Source organism: Zingiber officinale, chromosome 7A (genome assembly GCF_018446385.1).
Source record: "Zingiber officinale cultivar Zhangliang chromosome 7A, Zo_v1.1, whole genome shotgun sequence".
NCBI classification, from domain to species: domain Eukaryota; kingdom Viridiplantae; phylum Streptophyta; class Magnoliopsida; order Zingiberales; family Zingiberaceae; genus Zingiber; species Zingiber officinale.
Window position 1 is genome coordinate 140,144,352 of NC_055998.1, and position 19,049 is coordinate 140,163,400.

Below are 19,049 nucleotides of genomic sequence, written 5' to 3' on the forward strand. Positions count from 1 at the left end.
TTCACAATATTCGGCTTGTTAGCTGGTGAACACGTTCGTTAAGCTCATAAATCAACTTTTAAATAAAAAAATAATAATTTTGATATTGAATTTATAAATTTTACACTCTACTTATGAAAAACATAAACAAATATATTTAATTTATTTATTAGAATAAAATTATAAATTTTAACAAGAATATTATAATTTTTTTAAAATATATAATTTAGTTTTTAATGAATATTTAAATTTATAATTTATATTTATTAAGCTCGTTTAGGCTCGATAAAAGCTCGAATAAGCTCGTGAGTCATGAATATATTCGTTAAATAAAGCTCGAGCTCAGCTCGATTATAAACGAGCCAAACTCAAACATCCAAGAGTTCGGCCCGGCTCGGCTCGATTACACCCCTACTTATCAGAAATTGATCTCTTGCTCTATTGTAGTAAGTCTGTTATCCTCTTACCAACTAGGCATCTCCTGGAACAATTAGGGGAGTTTTAAGAATCCATTGGTGGTGTTAATGAGTAAGTATTATTGTCCTACATTTGATAAATAAATTTTATTAAGTCTTTTCTTATTTAAAAATTTATTATTTTATAATATATTTATGGAGGATCGTAGAAATATATTAGTTTTGATTTAAAGTAATTTAAAGTTCTTTAAATTTATTAGTTAATATTATTTGAAATGACTTAAAGTTCTAAAGAACTCTATTTATGTCTTTATAATTTGACCGTGTAAATTAAGAGAATTTTTAAATGAGTAGAGTAAAATTTTGAACATAGTATAATGGAAAAGTATTATTTATTTTTGGAATTTGAAAACTTGATTGTGTCAAATGGGTAATACTGAAGCTCACACGGTTTAGTAAAATGCCGCTTATTTATTTATGAAATTTAAATGCGAAATTATATTGTTCTAAACATATTTTTATAGGTAGGTAAATCAATAGACAACTCATTTAGTATTTCATCTACACAATTTAATTCTAGCAATAGCCACAAGTCTACAATATTTTAAATCTTTTTTAATTTTAGACCTTCTTCCAATTTTGTAATTTTTTAAATTGTAAGCACGTTTTGACAAGAAGACCACACAATTCGCAATAGAGTAGAATAAAAGGAAAGGGGGCAGCGGAGCAGGCCGCGGAAGAGAGAGAGAGAGAGAGAGAAGGGAGAGAGCAGCGGCGGTGATGGGGAAGGAGCCGACAGACGAGCAGGTGGCGTCGATGAAGGAGGCCTTCAACTTGTTCGACACCGACGGCGATGGTCGGATCGCGCCGTCGGAGCTGGGCATCCTGATGCGCTCCCTGGGCGGCAACCCCACCCAGGCGCAGCTCAAGGATATCGCCGCCACCGAGGGCCTCAACGACCCCTTCGACTTCCCCAGATTCCTGGATCTCATGCGCAAGCACCTCCGCCCCGAGCCCTTCGACCGCCTGCTCCGCGATGCCTTCCGCGTCCTCGACAAGGATTCCACCGGCAAAGTCGCCGTCGCCGACCTGCGCCACGTCCTCACCAGCATCGGCGAGAAACTCGATCCCGCCGAGTTTGATGAGTGGATCCGCGAGGTGGAGGTGGGACCCGAGGGTACCATCCAATACGAGGACTTCATCCTTCGCATGGTCGCCAAGTGATCCCTTCGTTTCCGGCGGCGTGTGAACTAGGTATGTACTGATCTTTGATTCCATTATGCGATCTGGTCGTCCTGGATGAGATCTGATCATACTTCGACCTTAAATTTATCCCTCAAACCTCAATTATGTCGATGATTAGGGTCTCCACTTATTTCTGCTTACCGTCTGATCTGAATGCATTTGCAAAGTACATCGAGTATATGATGTTAAACTGTACGATTGTGTAAACATTTTCTCTGATTGCATATTTTCGTTCTCCAAATCCACTTTTTTTGTTAAAAAAAATTATTTCACTTCGTGTCACGATTCATTTGTTTTGAAGGATTGTGTTTCTATACTTCAATGAAGGTCTATTCATGTTCTTAGGAAGCGTAGAATTTTTTAGAAGTAAATAAATATTTCTATACCAACCTAGTTTTATGCGTTTATAGTTCACATATGAATATAATTTACAGACAAATGGACTCAAAGCTCTTCTTTTGCGAGCTAGATTCTCCCATTGACACAACCAAAATTCTCCATCTATTGATACTTTTTTTTACCTATAAAATTAATATCTCTACTCTCCATCTAAAATTGAAGACAAACTTTAGTTTAGTCAGAAAATGCCCTTATCAATCCTTATCGGATTTAGAAAGACGACTTACAACTATTGAGCTATCTAATCTCATTTGCTCCCCTACCTTTCATCTCTCGGTATCTTGGTCTATCTCAATTAGTATGAGTATCAAAGATCTAGGAGCAAAAAAAAAAAAAAAAAAAAATAGAATCATAGTTGTAAATTGATTGTATTTTTAGAACTCTATCTCTAATTTTGCTTTTCTCGTCTTGAATCTTGCACTCTGGTGGAGATGGTAAACTATCATTATACCACTGATCAGATTTTATTTATATCCTCTCATGGTGTTAAAAGACTTAAATGTCCAAGTTCCCTATAAACTTATAATATCGATGGCTAATCTGTCAAATAATATGGTTACATCTAGATGTTAGTTGTCATTTTGACAAAATCTGTGAAAGTAATGTACCAACCATTATAACCAATAACATATTTAAGTAATTTGAGGTACTTTTCTCATTGAAAGACGCCCCCAAATTGTGTCAATGGTTATTTCATAGTAAGATAAAGTCGTTTGGAGAAATTGGATAAGGCATGTTTGTTGGCAGTTATGGAAACAAACAAATTCATGAGATGTATAGAGCTTTATAAACAGTGTAGATGGTTTAGCATAATATCACAAAGGTATACGTTGAAGATTAAATCCTGCCAAATACCAACAATTACAACAACAAAACACCTGTTCGAACTATTGCTTTTGTAGATGTATTTTTTCTGCCAATATAACCATTTTATTGGGTATTTTCATGTAAAGAAAACTTGCCAGATGGAGTAAACAATAAGAGGCATATAGCATTGCATTACAAAAATATATTTGAAACTGAGATAAATATGTTTGTTTAGGCTTTCTGTTCCGAAATTCCATAGTTCCATTGAAATATTTTGATGATTAGAAACTTAAAACACCACCAGAATATGCCAAAGTAAAAGAAAAAAAAAATAATAAGAGCATAAAACTCTTACCCAATCTTATTTGATGATCCCTATTGGGTTTTAGTGCTAGGTATTAACATTAAGCTCGTGCTTCTCCTACTTGATCCTTTTCAAGTTCTTTGTCAAACAACTATCTTAGTGCTTTTCTGGATTGAGAGATTTGGGAGGGAATCAAGAGGATGGATTTGGTTTCGATTATTTGTGAAGCCAATTAAAAGGATGGATTATCTTTCAATTTTTCCTTCACATTTTTGCATGGCAATTTGGAGATATTCATTTGTCTTCTGTTCACCTCTAGTTGTTTCTTTTACTCCCCTTCCCTCTCCCATGATTATGAGTTCCTATACAAACATTAGTAGAAGTCCAATATATTCTATAGTTAACAATTTAAATCGATTTGGAGGTGTGAGGAATAGAGAGAGGAAATTAAAACTAAAGTAAACATAATTAAATAAGAAATCCGAATATTACTAGTGATATTGCAATATAGTCAATGTTAAAGAGTTGGATTAACATGGCTGATGATAAAAACATTGGTAAAAGTCTTTTTTAAGTCTTTCCATTTTGCTATCACACTTATAGATATCAAATGAACTCTTTATAGTTTACCTCTATTAATTTATAGACAATTTTTCTGTTACAGTTCAACTTTAAAAGATTCAACTCTTTGAACTATAGAGTCTACTATTTGTCTTCGAACATTCCAATACCATATCTTGTACAGGACTATACTAACTCAAATATAGGTTTCACCCTATCGGCATACCAATTGAGCTTCGCCTAGTGGTACACTATCGATGCTGGCCTTGTTGCTCCGAATCCATTTGAGACATATCCCCTTGGCCTCATGGACAACTCTTTCTTCCTCGTACAGCTCTCTTCCTTTCTTGTGATGGACTCGAACTAGGATAATCCCAAACATAAAATTGTTTTTATTTACGTTTTCAAATACATTTTATATGAGCATATTAGTATAATATGCTATGTGATAGAACAGACATGCGGTGGGTGGCATGCGTCAAAATTCCAGATAAGAGCTATGTGATAGATACATTTGAATACCTACATCCTGCTGATACTTTGTGATAATATGGTTCAATATGAGTTCAGATGTCTACTATATCTGTTTAGAGTTTCTTGTCAGTCATTTCCTTCAACAAAGGCATATTCAATGATGAACAATCAAAGAAAACACAATGAATTCATATAGTCGAATAGAATAGTTGATCCCAAATAGTTGGGATATAAATGCAGGCTTGATGATAATGATTAGAATGTGGGTATATCCATGGTTTTGATTGAATCTACATGACCTTGCAGAACTTCGTATGCTTGTGAATTTCAGTATACTTATTGCTAGTCGTTTTTCTATCTCGACGCTTTTAGTAATTTTTTTTTGTGCATCATATGATTAAATTTTCAGGTAAATCTTCAATTAGATTGTATCTTGATATTATCTAACACATGAACTACTGTTTTCCGTGCTACTCAAAACTTTGAGAAGTTTTCCCTGATTTTATTTACCGCGAACTTTTTCAGACTTTCCTTCCAAGCAAGATCGTTCCTTCCAAGCGACAAGCGTGATCGTTCGACGAACAGGTCACGACCGATGGTTGTATCGAGTGAGTTGTGTTACCTTTTCTCCAGTGTTATGTCGGACTCGGTCATTTACATTAGCTTGATTAGCATTTTGTCTTAGTGTTTCGATTGTTACCATAAAACTTATCGTGTGGCATTCTCTAATGCTATTTTGTTTGTAATGAATTTGGCATTTGCAAAGTATCGTAGCCGAACACAATTTCGACATCGTCCGTTTAAAGTAAATATGATTAAAAAAAATATTAGTATTTTATTAGATTTGAGATGTATTAATTTTTTAATTTCAATTTGCACTTGTTCAATAAATCTAATTGTATTAATTTAGCAGGCATTTATTTATTAATTTTGTAGATTAATTGAGTATTTTTAATCAACTGTAGTTGTACTAAAATAAATTATTGAACTAGCAGTACCGAACATGAGATGGCTGGTTCAGTTTTATGAGAATTTTTTATCAGCGGTTATGGTAAATTGGGAAGTATTCATAACGGCAGCTCAGAAGCTTATCATCTTATGGTTGTATGTTCTATTTGTAGGAAAAAATTTTATGTGTCTTAGTTGAGTTCGAACCGTGGATTTTTGAGTGATAACTTGACATCTTTCTGCTGCATTTTAACTTTGGGTCTAAAATGTTGAACTAGGTAACACCGAACTTGAGTTGATTGATTGAGTCACATGGGAGTTTTCCATTAGCTGTGAGGGTAAATTGGGAAGTGCTCGCGGTGGGTGGCCCAATAGTCCATCATTCTGTACTTGTGTGTTCCATTTGGAAGGAAAATTTCTACAAATACGTCATAGTTGGAATCGAATGGTGGGTGAAAAATGTTGAACTAGGTGAAATCGAACATGAGGTGATCGGTCTAGTTTTACGGAAGTTTTTCATTGGCCTTTAGGTTAAATCAGGAAGCACTCACGATGAATAGCCTAGAAATCGAAGATTCTGCAGTTATGTACTTTATTTGAAGGAAATATTTCGACAAATACATTATAATTGGGTATCAAATCGTAGATGTCTGAGTGATAATTTGATATCCTTTCATTGCATCATAACTCCGAGGGTAAAAATATTAAACTAGGTGATACTGAACTTGGGTAATCAGTATGATCCTATAGAAATTTTCATCGATCATAAAATAAATTTAAAAGTACTTATAATGGATAATCTTATGATTGGGTATCCCATTTAAAAATATATATATATATGTACCGTAATTAAAATTGAATCGCATAAGCCTAAAGATAATTTAGCGCTCTCCCACTCCACGGAGCCCGGGACTCAACTGTAGGTCTACTGGTTCTACATGCCAAGATGCACAAAACAATATTGGTAGATGCACCTATTTAATTAAAATTATTATTTTTTAAATAATAAACTAATTTTTTTTAGCCTAAGGAAGTATGAATATTTACATAGCCTATTTAATTAATACAAGTTAATTTATAAATTATGTTATAATTTAATCTTTCATCCATTAGCTTTCGTCCATATAACATACTCGAAATAATTTTCCGTATAAATTCCTACGGATAGTTATTATAACGTGAACAAACTACCGAGTCTAAGTTACAATGTATTCGAAGGGTTTAGAATTTACTAAAAACTATCTAATAGTGTCATAAAACGTATTTCTGGTGAGTTGAAAGTTAGTTAAAGATGCATTAGTATATCAAAAATCTTATAACTTGATACAAACAATTAAACTTCATTAAAAATTATTTTAAAACCGATTACAGTAAAATTATATGGAATGAAAACAAAATATTCTCGCGAAAATTGTTAATTTCTTTTACAAACTCAAAATTTCCGTGAGAGAAGAGAGAAACTGCCACAATTATTAGAAAATATGAACAGAGGAAGAGAAGGGAGATGTGAAAGCCCAACGGAATGCTATCTCCAACACACAAAATCCAGCTGCATTATTAGTATTATGATTCACAGAGAAAGAAGCAAAGAGGGAAGAAGAAGAACCTCTCTCTCGATCTCTCAACTACTCAGACGCGACGCCGAAGTGAGAGCCACCGCTTGAGCCCAAACCTTCAGCCGCGCCTTCACGTCCTTGGGATCGTCGCCTGCGCAACAAAAAAAAGGCCATGGCGTTCTTGATCACCAACTGTTCGACGAAATGTTCGAAGAGCTCGAAGATCGGAAAGTAATCGTGGAGAAGCCTCGAATTGCGTAAGAAAGGGAAAAATCTGTGGAGATGTTGATCGGATCTGTACCTGGACTCGAGATCCTCCAGCTGACGGGGGAGTTTCCGCCGCTGCTTGTGTCGGCCGTCAGATCGGAGAAGGTTTCGGGGATCTCGAACTTCCAGTCCGCCGGCAGGCCGATGCCGAGGTCGCGGCACGCCCGGACTTCCTCCATGTCCATCCGCATCCGCCCGGATCCGCACCGCGGCCGGACGACCACCCGGCACTCGGCGGCCGATCCGTCCTCCGCGGCCGCGTGGCTCTTCTTCAACTGCCACGCCCGCTCCAGACGCCGCTCCCTCCGCCGCCGCCCGTGGCGCCTCCTCCGCCCGCCGCCGCGGGCTTCTGTCTCGCTCGCGTACTCCTTGACCCAATCCTGCCCCGGCAGGCCGCGGATCGGCGTCCCCGGCATCGACGACACTCCCGTGCCCGAACCCTCGTCCTCCTCCTTGCTCGATCCGCCCGATCGCATACCGCCGCCGCCGCCGCCGACGGCACTCTTAGGCGCGCTCCTCGAGCCTTCGTCCTCCGACGAGGGCTCCACGTCGGCGTCGTCCCCCTCCGACTCCAGCGAGAGGCGAGACATCCTGTAGCTACTCGCCTCCTCGAACGCCATGGGGATGTGCTCGAATGTGACCAAAAAGAGCAGGGAGACACGGAATCGACTCCGGGGGTTAAAGTCTGATTAACGGCTTTATATATAGCAAATCAAAAGCCAAGCATTCATTAAATATAGGGTAAAAATAAAAAAGACGACTTAAATAAAAAAAAAAGGGTTAAATAACATAAACAAAATATCGATTCAATCTATTAATTAGAAAATTCAATTTTAAAAAAAAACAAATTTCGATTATTTTGATTTTAATTTTTAAATTTAAATTTCGAATAAATCGATTAAGTGGAATCAATTGGTAGGAGTGATGATCAACTACTCTACTTTAATAGGTATTTTTTTAAAAAAAAAAATCCTAGAAATTGTTGACTCTCAACTCCCAACTCTGATGTGTAATACTAACAAGTTTAATTAATTTGATAATCAATTGAATTAATTAATTTTCTTATTTATTCTATTTCTTTCATTATCGTGATTAAGTTTGGTCGGTTTAATTTGTTAAAAAAAAAATTAATTTACTTAATTTAATGGGTTAAATTTTTGACCAATTACTTAATCTTATATCACTCATATGTTTTATATATCAAAAATATCTCTTATTCTAATACTTTGAGAGTAAAAAAATAATTATTTTATTTTAATCAAAATTATTATATGTAGAACACTGTTTTATCATATTTTAAAATAATTATAATTACTTTGAATTAACTTAATTAAAATTATTTTAAATTGATGATTTCGTAAGAATATTTTTGAGATAAAAATGATATAACGAGGCATTCTTCTGATTTTAATATTTTTTTTTAAAAAAATATCTTTTGATATCTGCCTAGAGCAATTATCCAACAGGCCCCCTGATATGTCAAAATTTTAAAATAAAAGATATTTTTGGCGTAGGTTGCGCTATAAAACTAGTCTGAATTCAAATATTTTAATGTATCGAGGGCTTGACTGGGTAATTGCTCTCGAGATAACGCTCGTGTGAAATGGAAGATAACACATAATGCGAGATAACGAATTAAGTTAATCAAAGAAATTAGTGTTAAGTAGGCTCCTTAACCACGCTGTTTTGCTGTAACAACACTATTAGTCACCAAGTTAATGGTTTGGTTGTACTCAAATTAATTATAAGGTTGTCCGGAGATATACGGCACGTGACCTAATATCACGTGAGATAATATTTTTAGTATTTTTATTATTTTATAAATTTAAACTCTATTTTCCAACATTTAATATCAAATGGATTATCCATTGTCGTGTTGAATAATATATATATATATATATATAAATAAAAGGAATTACTTTAATTATTTACATGACGTCATATATCCTTAAAAGAATTACTTTCCCGCAATTCCCGCAGCAAACGGGTATCTCCTACCAGAACCATTGTCTCACAGGACAATCCTGGCCGTCCAAGTGGCTGGACAGCGACTGCCACGTCAAAATGGTCGATGCGGATGGCTCTTTTTCGCCTACCGTACGGCGACGCCAGGGGCCCACGCGTGGCCCGGACCGACACGTACCCTTTGCGAGCCCAGTGGGCCCGCCGCGCCTGACTCGTGTGGAAGACCAGGAGATCCACGTAGTCCGCCTGCCGACAGCGTGGACCGCGTCCTGTTGCTTTTCTCAAAAAAAAATTGCCGGCTTACGGAGGGTTCTGAACCACCGACCCTCGGCGATAACTTCTGTGGGCCCCATACGATAGACCAGTGACATTCTCGGTGGAGCGAGAGGGGGACCGCTGCGCGGCAGCACGTTCGCGGCAGGGTCCTCAAAGCGAAAAAGCTCCATCAGATTCCTCCACGTGGACGAGCATCGGAGTGCCACGGCACGTTATCCACTGCGGCAAATCTTCCTTATCCGCTTCGTAACGTCACGCACGAGAGGATAAGGGAAGAGAGAGAAGAATACCTTGTTTACTTTGAAGGACGGATTCACCTTCCATTCCTTGCGATCTTCTCCCTCAAAGTAAACGCACAGGTAGACCCATTGATATTTAATAGGACAGAGTAAGCCACGTGTCAGCAAGTGTCACAGTGAGCTATACAAAGCCGACTTAGTCAACTTAATGCGCGTGAGATTTTCAAACCGGCCAGGTCAACTCATTCGTCATAGTCAACATAATCTTAACAATTCACGTAAGCTTTCATTAACGATTTAATAATAATATTATTATTATTTAACACTAATGACTTCGTGAGAAAGATAAAACGACTACTCTTGGATTTTTTAATCAAATGACAGTTACATCAATTATTAATTTAAACCGATCAGATTGACCAAAGCTTCCAGTCAACTTGATGAGCTCCTACCGAAAGTCGTTATAACTAATCTAATTAAATTAGCTATTTTCTTAAAAGTGAAGAAACATACATATTTCACAAGCAAGTAAAAAAAGAAGATTGTGAACTTACTGCAGAATCATAATGCTCCAATGATCTATGTGATCATACACTTTCAGATATCGAAGAAGCTCCGAGTCTACTAGCTTTTGTTTCAGACTTTCCTGAGAATCTGAGATATCAAACAATGGAAAGAATGGAGAAATCTATCTTTAAATCAATAATCTGTAGATCTTTTTCCAGTATTCAAAGATCTTGGAATATCGAGTATCGAGTTCACTCTCGTTACGCCTTCGAGAGCAGACCATTCATCATCCTCAACAGTCGATATGCAAGCAGCAAGGGTCTTATTAGGTTCTTCAGTTACTGGTACAATCTCATCCAGTGGAGAATTATGATTCTCAGTTCCATCAACCGAATGATCCATTTCTAGCATGGTTGTAGCTTCTTTATCTGAAGGACCCTCCGTCGATTCTGATGAGTGAGTAGGTGTTTTCTTGGAATCGGCTTTCTGAAATTGGTCGGTTGATGATTGCTTCTCAAAGAACAGACAGACAACAGCACAATCATCGATCTTTGAGGTAGGAAATTTCAGCCTCCAGCATTGCACCGCACAGTCGACAAGGGCTCTTGCGGCCGTCGCACGAGATGGTGCTGAAGCAACAATGTCAACAGCCTCCTTGTTCGATAGAACATCCCATACCTATCAAAGATTCGCGAACAGTCAGTAACATAATCAAGCAATACATTCTCGAAGATCATTTAGTTACACGACTCCAATATCCGACAAGGCTGTTGTTAACCGTATCATCACAATTTAAAATTTAACACTACTGCCATTAAGTCAAGATCAATGATGAAAGCGAGCTGAAGAACTAGTAGTTATTTCAAGAAGAGAAAATAACACAGAAAAAAACAAAGGAATTGATCGACAAAAAAGAGTACTATAGGTTGGACAATTTTGGTGTATGGACGAAAGCATCCTTGCTAGCCTCCTACAACATAAAGCTGACAAATTTGTGCTAATTTAGAAAAGATTACACTGATGCAAAAAGATTGTACTGTGAAGATTTCATAGGAGAAGTTAGAATTTTATATATCTTTGGCCACCAAGATTACAATCTAACAACAAACATGTCGATGATGTTGCCAACACATGACAATGAGGAAAACCTCTAAACTAAGGAATATTAAACATGTTGAAGATTAGGCATACCAAGACATGAAATACATAAAGGACAATGAAGATACATGGACTATAGAAGCAATTAGGCGACATGAGACTATGAAAATACATACATTAATTGAGGATGAGAGAGACCAAAGAAGACTTGATTATCAATGCTAAAATAAGATAAAATTCATTTAAATAAGGATATAGTAAGAGATCGAGTCAAATGACGTAGAAGGATCATATAACCAACTCTACATAGTGGGGTAAAGGTTTGATTATTGTTGTTGTTGTAGATTATATGAAACAATGGCAATAAATTGTCTGTGTTATTTCTAGTTCATAAGTTGAAATGTGATTCTTTGACACAGTAAAAAAACATACCCCGTCAGAAGCAAGAATGATAAATTTATCTTTATCTGTGAGACGGTGATACAAGATATCTGGCACAGATATCAAACCATAATCTTTTAGGCAGAAGTCCCCAAAAGCTCTTGACATGGCCAGGCCTGGTGAGTCCCTGTTTGGTAGCCATAAACGTGCAGTTTCTGGTTCGTCCTTCAGGGCAAACACTCTTCCTTTGCATTTCCGAATTCTTGCTGCTTCTCCTAGATAATGGTATGCCGATGTTTCATTGCCGAAAAAATGATAATGCCTCAACAATGAGGCTTTATAACAACATAAAAATTCACCACGGGGAGCGGTAAGCCTTAGTGCCACAATAAGTCTGCTCTATGACTCAAATAAATCTCCAGTGGTAGAACAAGTTTTATATAATAATCCCATCTAAAGACTGAATTAGTGGGGGTCGCTCATGCATGGGTTGTCAACTTTCCCAACGCCATTCAAAATAATGTTGATTGTTGGATGGACTGAAAAAGACACACTACAGAGATATCAAAGTTATCTTGCTTTCGCTTAATTCAAAATAACAAAAAGTGGTGGATAAGACTGTCTGCTCAACTCTAGCTTAACCCAGTACAAAAACAGCACCAAGTTTAATTTTGGGTCTTAAACAAATTTGATGAAAGAAATAGAAATATAACAAGATGATTGGTGAACTAGGAAATAGACATGTACAACTTCCAAGAAAAATCAATGTGTTGAGTAAAAATCTAAACACTCTTAGTCAGTTGGTGAGCATATCATATAGTTGGGGAACGAGAGAAAGGCATTATACCTGGAAGATTAGGCTTGAAATCCACAGTCATCTGTACTGCAATCAAATTGTTATCTTTATCTCTGGTGCCCATCACTGCTCTTGAGTCACCTAGATTTCCAATTACAAGATCTTGTCCCTGGATAATTGTAGGAAATACAAGTTAAAATGCATAGACTGGAAGCTTATCTTCATTGTGTTTTTTGGAATACCAAAACTAGAACAAAAATTAGGACAAGTTCTATCAATTGAAACAAGAGACAATGTCTAACTTTTTTTTGGAGGAGGAAAAGACAAATGTTTTAGAACTTGTTACCTGCTTCACCATAGTAACAGCAGTAGTTCCACTACAGAAACAGTCAACTGCTGAGTTATCTTTCAAATCTTTGTCAACTACCTTAAAGGCTTCTAAGAAGGATTTCTTTAGTGGAGGATACATTTCAGGTACTGTGCCATCCCCATAGACCTCCGAGGAGTCACTAGGTTCTTCATCAGGTTCTTCATCAGTATTGAAGGATGTCATTTCTTCAGAATCCTTACTTCTCACCTTAGCAATAAGGTTAGCGCTCCATTTGTTAGACAATTTGAAAGGAAGAGAATCTCTGACCTTTTGGGCCACCAGGTGACCAAATGGACCATGACCATCGAACACTCCACAGAAGATGGTGTCGCTTCTTGATACAAAATTCTACAGGAACAAGAATGTCATTGTACCTCAAGGAATTTTTGGCGTGTTAAGCAGGAATTTAATTAATATCAGTAAATCAACTGCATAAAGATTTACATGACTATATTTGTAATGCTTCTCGGTTCTCAGATAACATATTTGTTATAACTGAAATATAAAAGTAAGCAATTAAAGCGGAAAGGCACTAATTGAACGAATCACAGACATTGACAGAAGAGTTGCCTGAGGAGCAGCTCATATTGCAAAATATCCTTGATAATTAGATAAGCCACCAATGCACACCGATGGATGCATGGTCAGGCTTAAAAGATGTGCACCTGTGGAAACTAAAATTATAAGATAATGGTCATGAAGTACGCATATAAATATCTAATTGAAAAACTAAAACTGACAGAATTTGATTCAATTGGCGTAACTGGATACAGAGAAAAACTGAAGTTGGGTCCATGATGATTGGAGAAAGAAATTAAGTGGAATGTGCTTGAAATTTTTTGTAGTTCCACACGATAACATTCATAACCACTTCAATAAAGCTAGAGCATGTTTAAATGTCCATGTTTTAGGAAGTAAACCTGATCCTATTGTTGGACATTTAATATGAAGATATTAGGACTTTTGAACAACTACCTAGGGGAAAATATATAAGTCATTCTACAGGGGTGGGATAGGACATAAATCACAGTTAAAACAGATACATTGCTAGCTAGGAGAATCTATGACTTTAAATTTTGTTGACAAGACTTGGCCATTGTTAGAGTGTATACTAAAAGCCTAGCTTTTTGTAAACATTTATTTTGAAATAAAGAATCACATTGGTCAAATGTCTACATTTATATGCTAAGTGTAGCTGTTCAATTAATTTATATTGTAGATAACATGGTGTATGGTGTCACACGCAGAAGATCATGTTATCAGTTCCTTATAAATTATAAATAGTAGCTCACGACTAAGATGGATAGGAACAAATCATTGGAAAAATCGTAGTGTAATTTGGTGTTAGTTTATCTTGACTATAAAATTACACTAGTACACTCTGAGTGTATTGAGCAAGACCATTTAAGATAGTTTCTTTTTATACTGAATGCATAAAAGAACAAGACCTTTGTTATTATGGAAGTGTGTGCTCTTAATCCTGATATAATAACAAGTACATATATCTAGTATTTATTTCTTTGACTTATCAATGGTTGAGATTTAGCTCGATAAATCAAAAGACCCGATAAGTTGGGAAATGATATTATTTATAGTGTGTGTTGTTGATTATAGAAGGAAACTGTATCCTAGGAATCTAAGTTGATGATGTCCCCAAGAGGAGCTCATAAGGTTTGTCATGTAAACCCTGCAGGTGGACTTAGTCCGACATGACAATAAAGTTGAGTGGTACTACTCTTGGAGTTAGATATTAATTAAGTGAGTTGTCAGTAACTCATTTAATTAGTGGACATTCGATATCTTAAACACAGGGAGATTAACACACTCATGATAAGGAGCCCATATAGTAATATGGGATTGGTGCGGTAGTTCAATAATAACTCTTTAGTGATATGAGTTATTATTAATGAATTCGAGTTGGGTGTTCGGGGCGAACACGGGAAGCTCAAGTTCATCGGGAGACCAAAACTAATTCCTCCTCTCGATCCCTGTCGTAGCCTCTTATTTATAAAGTCTTATACTCACCCATACCTACCTTCTTACCCATCCTAAGGTGGTCGGCCAAGCCAAGCTTGGAGCCCAAGCAAGGGCCGACCAAGATAAGCCTTGAAGGATCAAGTGGTGGCCGACCCTAGCTTGGAACCCAAGTAGGTGGCCGGCCACAATAAAATTAAAAGGGATTTTAATTTTAAAATCTTTCCTTATGTGGAAGCCATGATTTAAAAGAGAATTTTAAAATTAAATCTTTCCTTTTATAGTTTCTACAAAAGATTAAGAGAAAGGTTTGATATCTTTCCTTATTTGTAGTTAAAAGAAAGATTTTAATTTTGGAGAAAACTTTCCTTTTTGTAATCATCCATATGTTTTAATAGAGAGATTTTAATTTATAAAAGTTTCCTTTTATAACCAACCATGAAGGGAATTTTTAAAGAGAGAAATTTTTATTTTAAAAAAATTCCGAAAACAAATTAGGAAGTTTTAATTTTGTGTTTAAAATTTTCCTTATTTGGAGGACTTGTAGGGGTCGGCCATTAAAAGAATAAAAGAAAATTTTTAATTAAATTTTCCTTTTGTTCATTGGCAAGGGAAAATAAGGAAGTTTTAATTATGTTTAAAACTTTCCTTAATTGTCAAGATCAAGGAATATAAAAGAGAGGGTAGAGGTGTCTCACCTTACAAGACATCTATTATTTCTCTCCTCTCTTTTCCTTGGTGGTGGACGACCCTCTCCTCTCTTCTTTCTCTCTTCTCCTTTTGTTGAGGCCGGCGACACTTGGAGGCTTTATTTCATCTTGGTGACCGATTGCTTGTGGAGAAGAAGAAGAGAAAGAAAGTTTCCCTTCAAGAAGAGTTGGTGGCCGAAACTTGCTAGGAGAAGAAAGAGCCTTGGGTGGATTCTCATCTCGGTAGATCGTCGCCCACACGACGTCCGAGATAAGAAGAGGAATACGGCAGAAGATCGTGAGGTTTATAAGCTACAAAAGGTATAACTAGTTATTAGTTTTCGCATCATAACTAGTTCATTCTTTTGTTTAGATCTTGAAATACCAAATACGAGAGGCTAGTGATTCTAGGTTTCGAATTTATGATTCGAATTTGTGTTTCTTTTGTTTTTCGATCTTGTGATTCAATTGTTCTTATTGGGTAAACCTAGGGTTACTATAAGGAGATTAAATATTGAATTTCGTTGAAAGGCTTTGTCTAGGAAGTGGTGGATGCTCCCATAACCAAGAAGGCCTAGTGTCTCGCCATGTTTAACCTGGAAGTCGATCTCTGAAATAAATATTTAATCGAATTTGTAACATGGGTGGATTTGGATTAATAATGTTAAGCATCGTTTGCGATCCAAGTCTAAACCTCTAAGAATAGATAAGTTGAATTTGGAATCAATAATGTTAAGTTCTATTTGCGATTCCAAATTTAATTTCTAAAAAACACAATAGGTTGTTAGGAAAGGTTCAGGACTTGTACAAAATTTTTGTACAGGAGAACCAGTACGATATTCCGAGTAACAACCAACAGCCATATCAATGAATTATTGTTTACACTGAATAACATGATAAAGTGGGAATCCAACCACTCTTAGACCAACTAACGATAATCCCAGTTAGCCTCATTGACTATCCCTGGGGTGACCGGCTCGGTCCCATAGAAATTTCCCACCGGCCACCAAGGTAAATCAGGAAGCGCACACGGCGGCCAACCCAGAAGCCCATCATCCTTTGATTGCACCCCCCATTTGGAGGAAAAATTCTTACAAATACGTCATAGCTAGGATTCGAATTGCAGGTACCTGGGTGACAACCTGGATGTCCTACCGTGACACCATAGCTCCGGGGACTAAAACTAAGGTAGGAAAAACTTTTTATAGTGGCTGGCCCCACCGCTGAGCGGCCCCATACCCAAGAAACCCCCATAGGGATTTTTTGGGAAGGCACAGTTCCACTTTGCTGCTAAGAGGACTTGAACACGGTACCTCAGGCAACATTATGCAAATATTGCATTTTCATTTGTTGCTAAGAGGGCTCGAACCCGACACCTCGGGCAACATGGTATCAATGTGCTAGCCACTAGGGCAAAGCAACGCCAATCCCTAAAATGGCATCATCGAGAATGGAGAGAGAGAGAGAGATTGGACTTGTTGGAGGAAATCTCTAACCTCACACACTGGTTATATTGTACTGAATTGAATGCCTTTAGGTTGCATATTGATTGTCTATTTATAGAATTACATGGAGAACTAATAAAATTAGTTAACCTTATCACAAGGTCTATAGACCAATGATATTATGTAACATATTCTGTGGACTAATCATGTTATTTAACCTACTCTAATATCCTATTGTCTCTATTGTTGCTGCTTGGATTCTTTTTGGCCTGATCCATTTGGTTGATTGATTGATTCATCCTTCTCAAGTCCAATCCATGTGGAGAGCAAGTACATAGCATCTCTTCTCTCTGGAAAATTGTACACATCCTCAAGCATGAAGTTTGACCATCTTTAATGGAGTATTTTCAACTCATGATGGACCGAGGGGACTTGTTGATGATAGGATGCTTAGTCCAACAAGTACAGTGTTATCTCCAAGGGTAAACCTTCCTAAATGACTAGTTATTTGGGCATGGAATGAACTCTAACCCAGTTTAACATATATCTTCTTGTCAAATCTCCACTTGCTGGAATCCTTCTAAATTCCCTCGCCCTTCCTATTTCTTCTTCCTCCCTTCACAAATTTTCTGTGATCAATCACATTTGCTAATTTTATTGTTATGTGATTCTCATTTTGAAGGGATTCCACTTGATTTTTCTTGACAGTTTGAAAATGAAAGGAAACCCAGAGAACATCTTAAACCACTAAAAAGCTTACTATGATGTGATGAACAATTGCCCAAATGGGGCTAATCCAATATGAATCCCTAACCAGAAAACCCCCCCTTCTTCCGCATTCAATCCCCCAAATGACAGAAAGTAGAAGGCGAAAAAAATTCATTTTGACCGATACCTCCCAAACGATCATCGCGTCCTGGTTGGACCGTTTATGCCCCTGCTGCGTGTGAAGGCAGGCCATCTCGCTGGCCCCGTTCGAGAACAGACGACCAGTAAAGCGGTGCAGCTCATCCTCCTCGAACTCGCAAGCCACAGACTCGACTTCCAGCAGCCGTCCTTTGCCGCCGCCGCCGCCACTAACCTCCGTCCCTTCCTCCTGCTTGGGCTTCTTCCTCGACCTCCGATTAGCAGAGTCGCCCAAGTAACGGGACGATGATGCAGCGGAGGTCTGCCCCACTTCTGCCGGCGGCCGGAAGCACGACAAGCACACGCCCATTATCTGCGACCGGCGTGGGGACGAAACCGACGACCGAAGGAGCGTCTCGATGCGGTCGGTTGGTAAGTTACATAATATTTTAAATTTTATTTATTTTTTCTTTAACCTTTTAGCCAATATATTTTCATAATATATTACTAATCAAAATGATTAGTAGTAATTAATTACACATTATTTTTGAAGATATTAACCTTCCCGATGTCAACATTAACAGAAATTCAGATTATTATTCAAATATTCGCTATGATATATTTATTTATAGAAAATTTTTCTTTAAATACGATCCTTCTAACTGGATTTATTATTTACCCATCAATTTGATTTTAAAATGCTTGTTGATTTTATTGTTAAGGAGTTTTTTTTTTCTTTCAATGGCACGTGACTTAGAATGTAGAATACTTTGATTAATAATCACTCTAAACTTTCTCCTTGTTGAAGGAAGGAATTAAAGCATGATTATTGCTTCGGGTTAATGATTTACTCATTAAATTAGTGGGTCTTTACTCAAATTATATACATTGCATATGAGAAATTGTTTATGGGCAAAAATTTAAAAAGGTAATTATTATTAAAAAATATTTGATTTTTTAAAAAATTTAAATTATTTATAAGATATATTAAAAATTAAAACAACTTTTTTATCCAAAGGAAGATCCTAGTATCAAAACTATGACAAATAACACACACAATATTATAATATTGGATCATATCTGACTCGGCATGGACCTGATATTTTTTATATCATGCCCAACATGCATGATATGAGAAAATATTAGGCTCAGTGTGGGCCTGATATTTCTATATCAGGTCCACGCTGAGCCTGATATTAGACTATTTCATGCCAGAGTAGGCCTGTTATGGAAAAATATTAAGTCCATCGTTGGTCCGATATGAAATCATATAAAGTCCAACGATGGGTCTGATACGAAAATATATTAGACTTTTTGGAGAAAAAAAATGATAATCTCAGTTAATCTCATTGACTATCTCTGGGGTGACCAGCCCGACTCTACGGAAGTTTCCCACATGCCACCAGGGTAAATCGGGAAGCACACACGACGATCAGCCCAGAAGCCCAGCATCCTTTGATTGCGCCCCCTATTTGGAGGAAAAATTTCTACAAATATATTATAGTTG

General features: G+C 37.0%; 3 protein-coding genes across 3 annotated transcripts; 1 reads left to right on the plus strand and 2 right to left on the minus strand.

The window, feature by feature from the left end:
• Positions 1–1,104: 1,104 nt before the first annotated feature.
• LOC122002890 (probable calcium-binding protein CML7) lies at positions 1,105–4,975 on the plus strand. Its single transcript, XM_042558272.1, has 2 exons — positions 1,105–1,649; positions 4,711–4,975. Exon 1 carries the CDS (start codon positions 1,176–1,178, stop codon positions 1,617–1,619), a length of 444 nt encoding a protein of 147 aa, XP_042414206.1. The 5' UTR covers positions 1,105–1,175; the 3' UTR covers positions 1,620–1,649; positions 4,711–4,975.
• A 1,663-nt stretch (positions 4,976–6,638) lies between these two features.
• Positions 6,639–7,652, minus strand: LOC122000569. The gene is made up of 2 exons (XM_042554942.1): positions 6,991–7,652; positions 6,639–6,840 (listed from the first exon to the last, which is right to left on the minus strand). The coding sequence occupies exons 1-2, from the start codon at positions 7,574–7,576 to the stop codon at positions 6,755–6,757; spliced, it is 672 nt and encodes a 223-aa protein (XP_042410876.1). The 5' UTR covers positions 7,577–7,652; the 3' UTR covers positions 6,639–6,754.
• Positions 7,653–9,851: 2,199 nt separating this feature from the next.
• LOC122002892 (probable protein phosphatase 2C 66) lies at positions 9,852–17,955 on the minus strand. Its single transcript, XM_042558273.1, has 5 exons — positions 17,592–17,955; positions 12,565–12,936; positions 12,270–12,387; positions 11,474–11,697; positions 9,852–10,621 (listed from the first exon to the last, which is right to left on the minus strand). Exons 1-5 carry the CDS (start codon positions 17,910–17,912, stop codon positions 10,136–10,138), a joined length of 1,521 nt encoding a protein of 506 aa, XP_042414207.1. The 5' UTR covers positions 17,913–17,955; the 3' UTR covers positions 9,852–10,135.
• Between the last annotated feature and the right edge of the window lie 1,094 nt (positions 17,956–19,049).

Coding starts and splice junctions, on each gene's coding strand:
- LOC122000569 (XM_042554942.1), bottom strand. CDS start 7,576: ATGGCGTTCGAGGAGGCGAGTAGCTACAGGATGTCTCGCCTCTCGCTG. Junction 6,841..6,990: donor CTGGAGGATCTCGAGTCCAG/GTACAGATCCGA, acceptor TTTGTTGCGCAG/GCGACGATCCCAAGGACGTG.
- LOC122002892 (XM_042558273.1), bottom strand. CDS start 17,912: ATGGGCGTGTGCTTGTCGTGCTTCCGGCCGCCGGCAGAAGTGGGGCAG. Junction 11,698..12,269: donor TTTCAAGCCTAATCTTCCAG/GTATAATGCCTT, acceptor ACCATTATCTAG/GAGAAGCAGCAAGAATTCGG. Junction 10,622..11,473: donor TCATTCTTGCTTCTGACGGG/GTATGTTTTTTT, acceptor AATCTTTGATAG/GTATGGGATGTTCTATCGAA.
- LOC122002890 (XM_042558272.1), top strand. CDS start 1,176: ATGGGGAAGGAGCCGACAGACGAGCAGGTGGCGTCGATGAAGGAGGCC.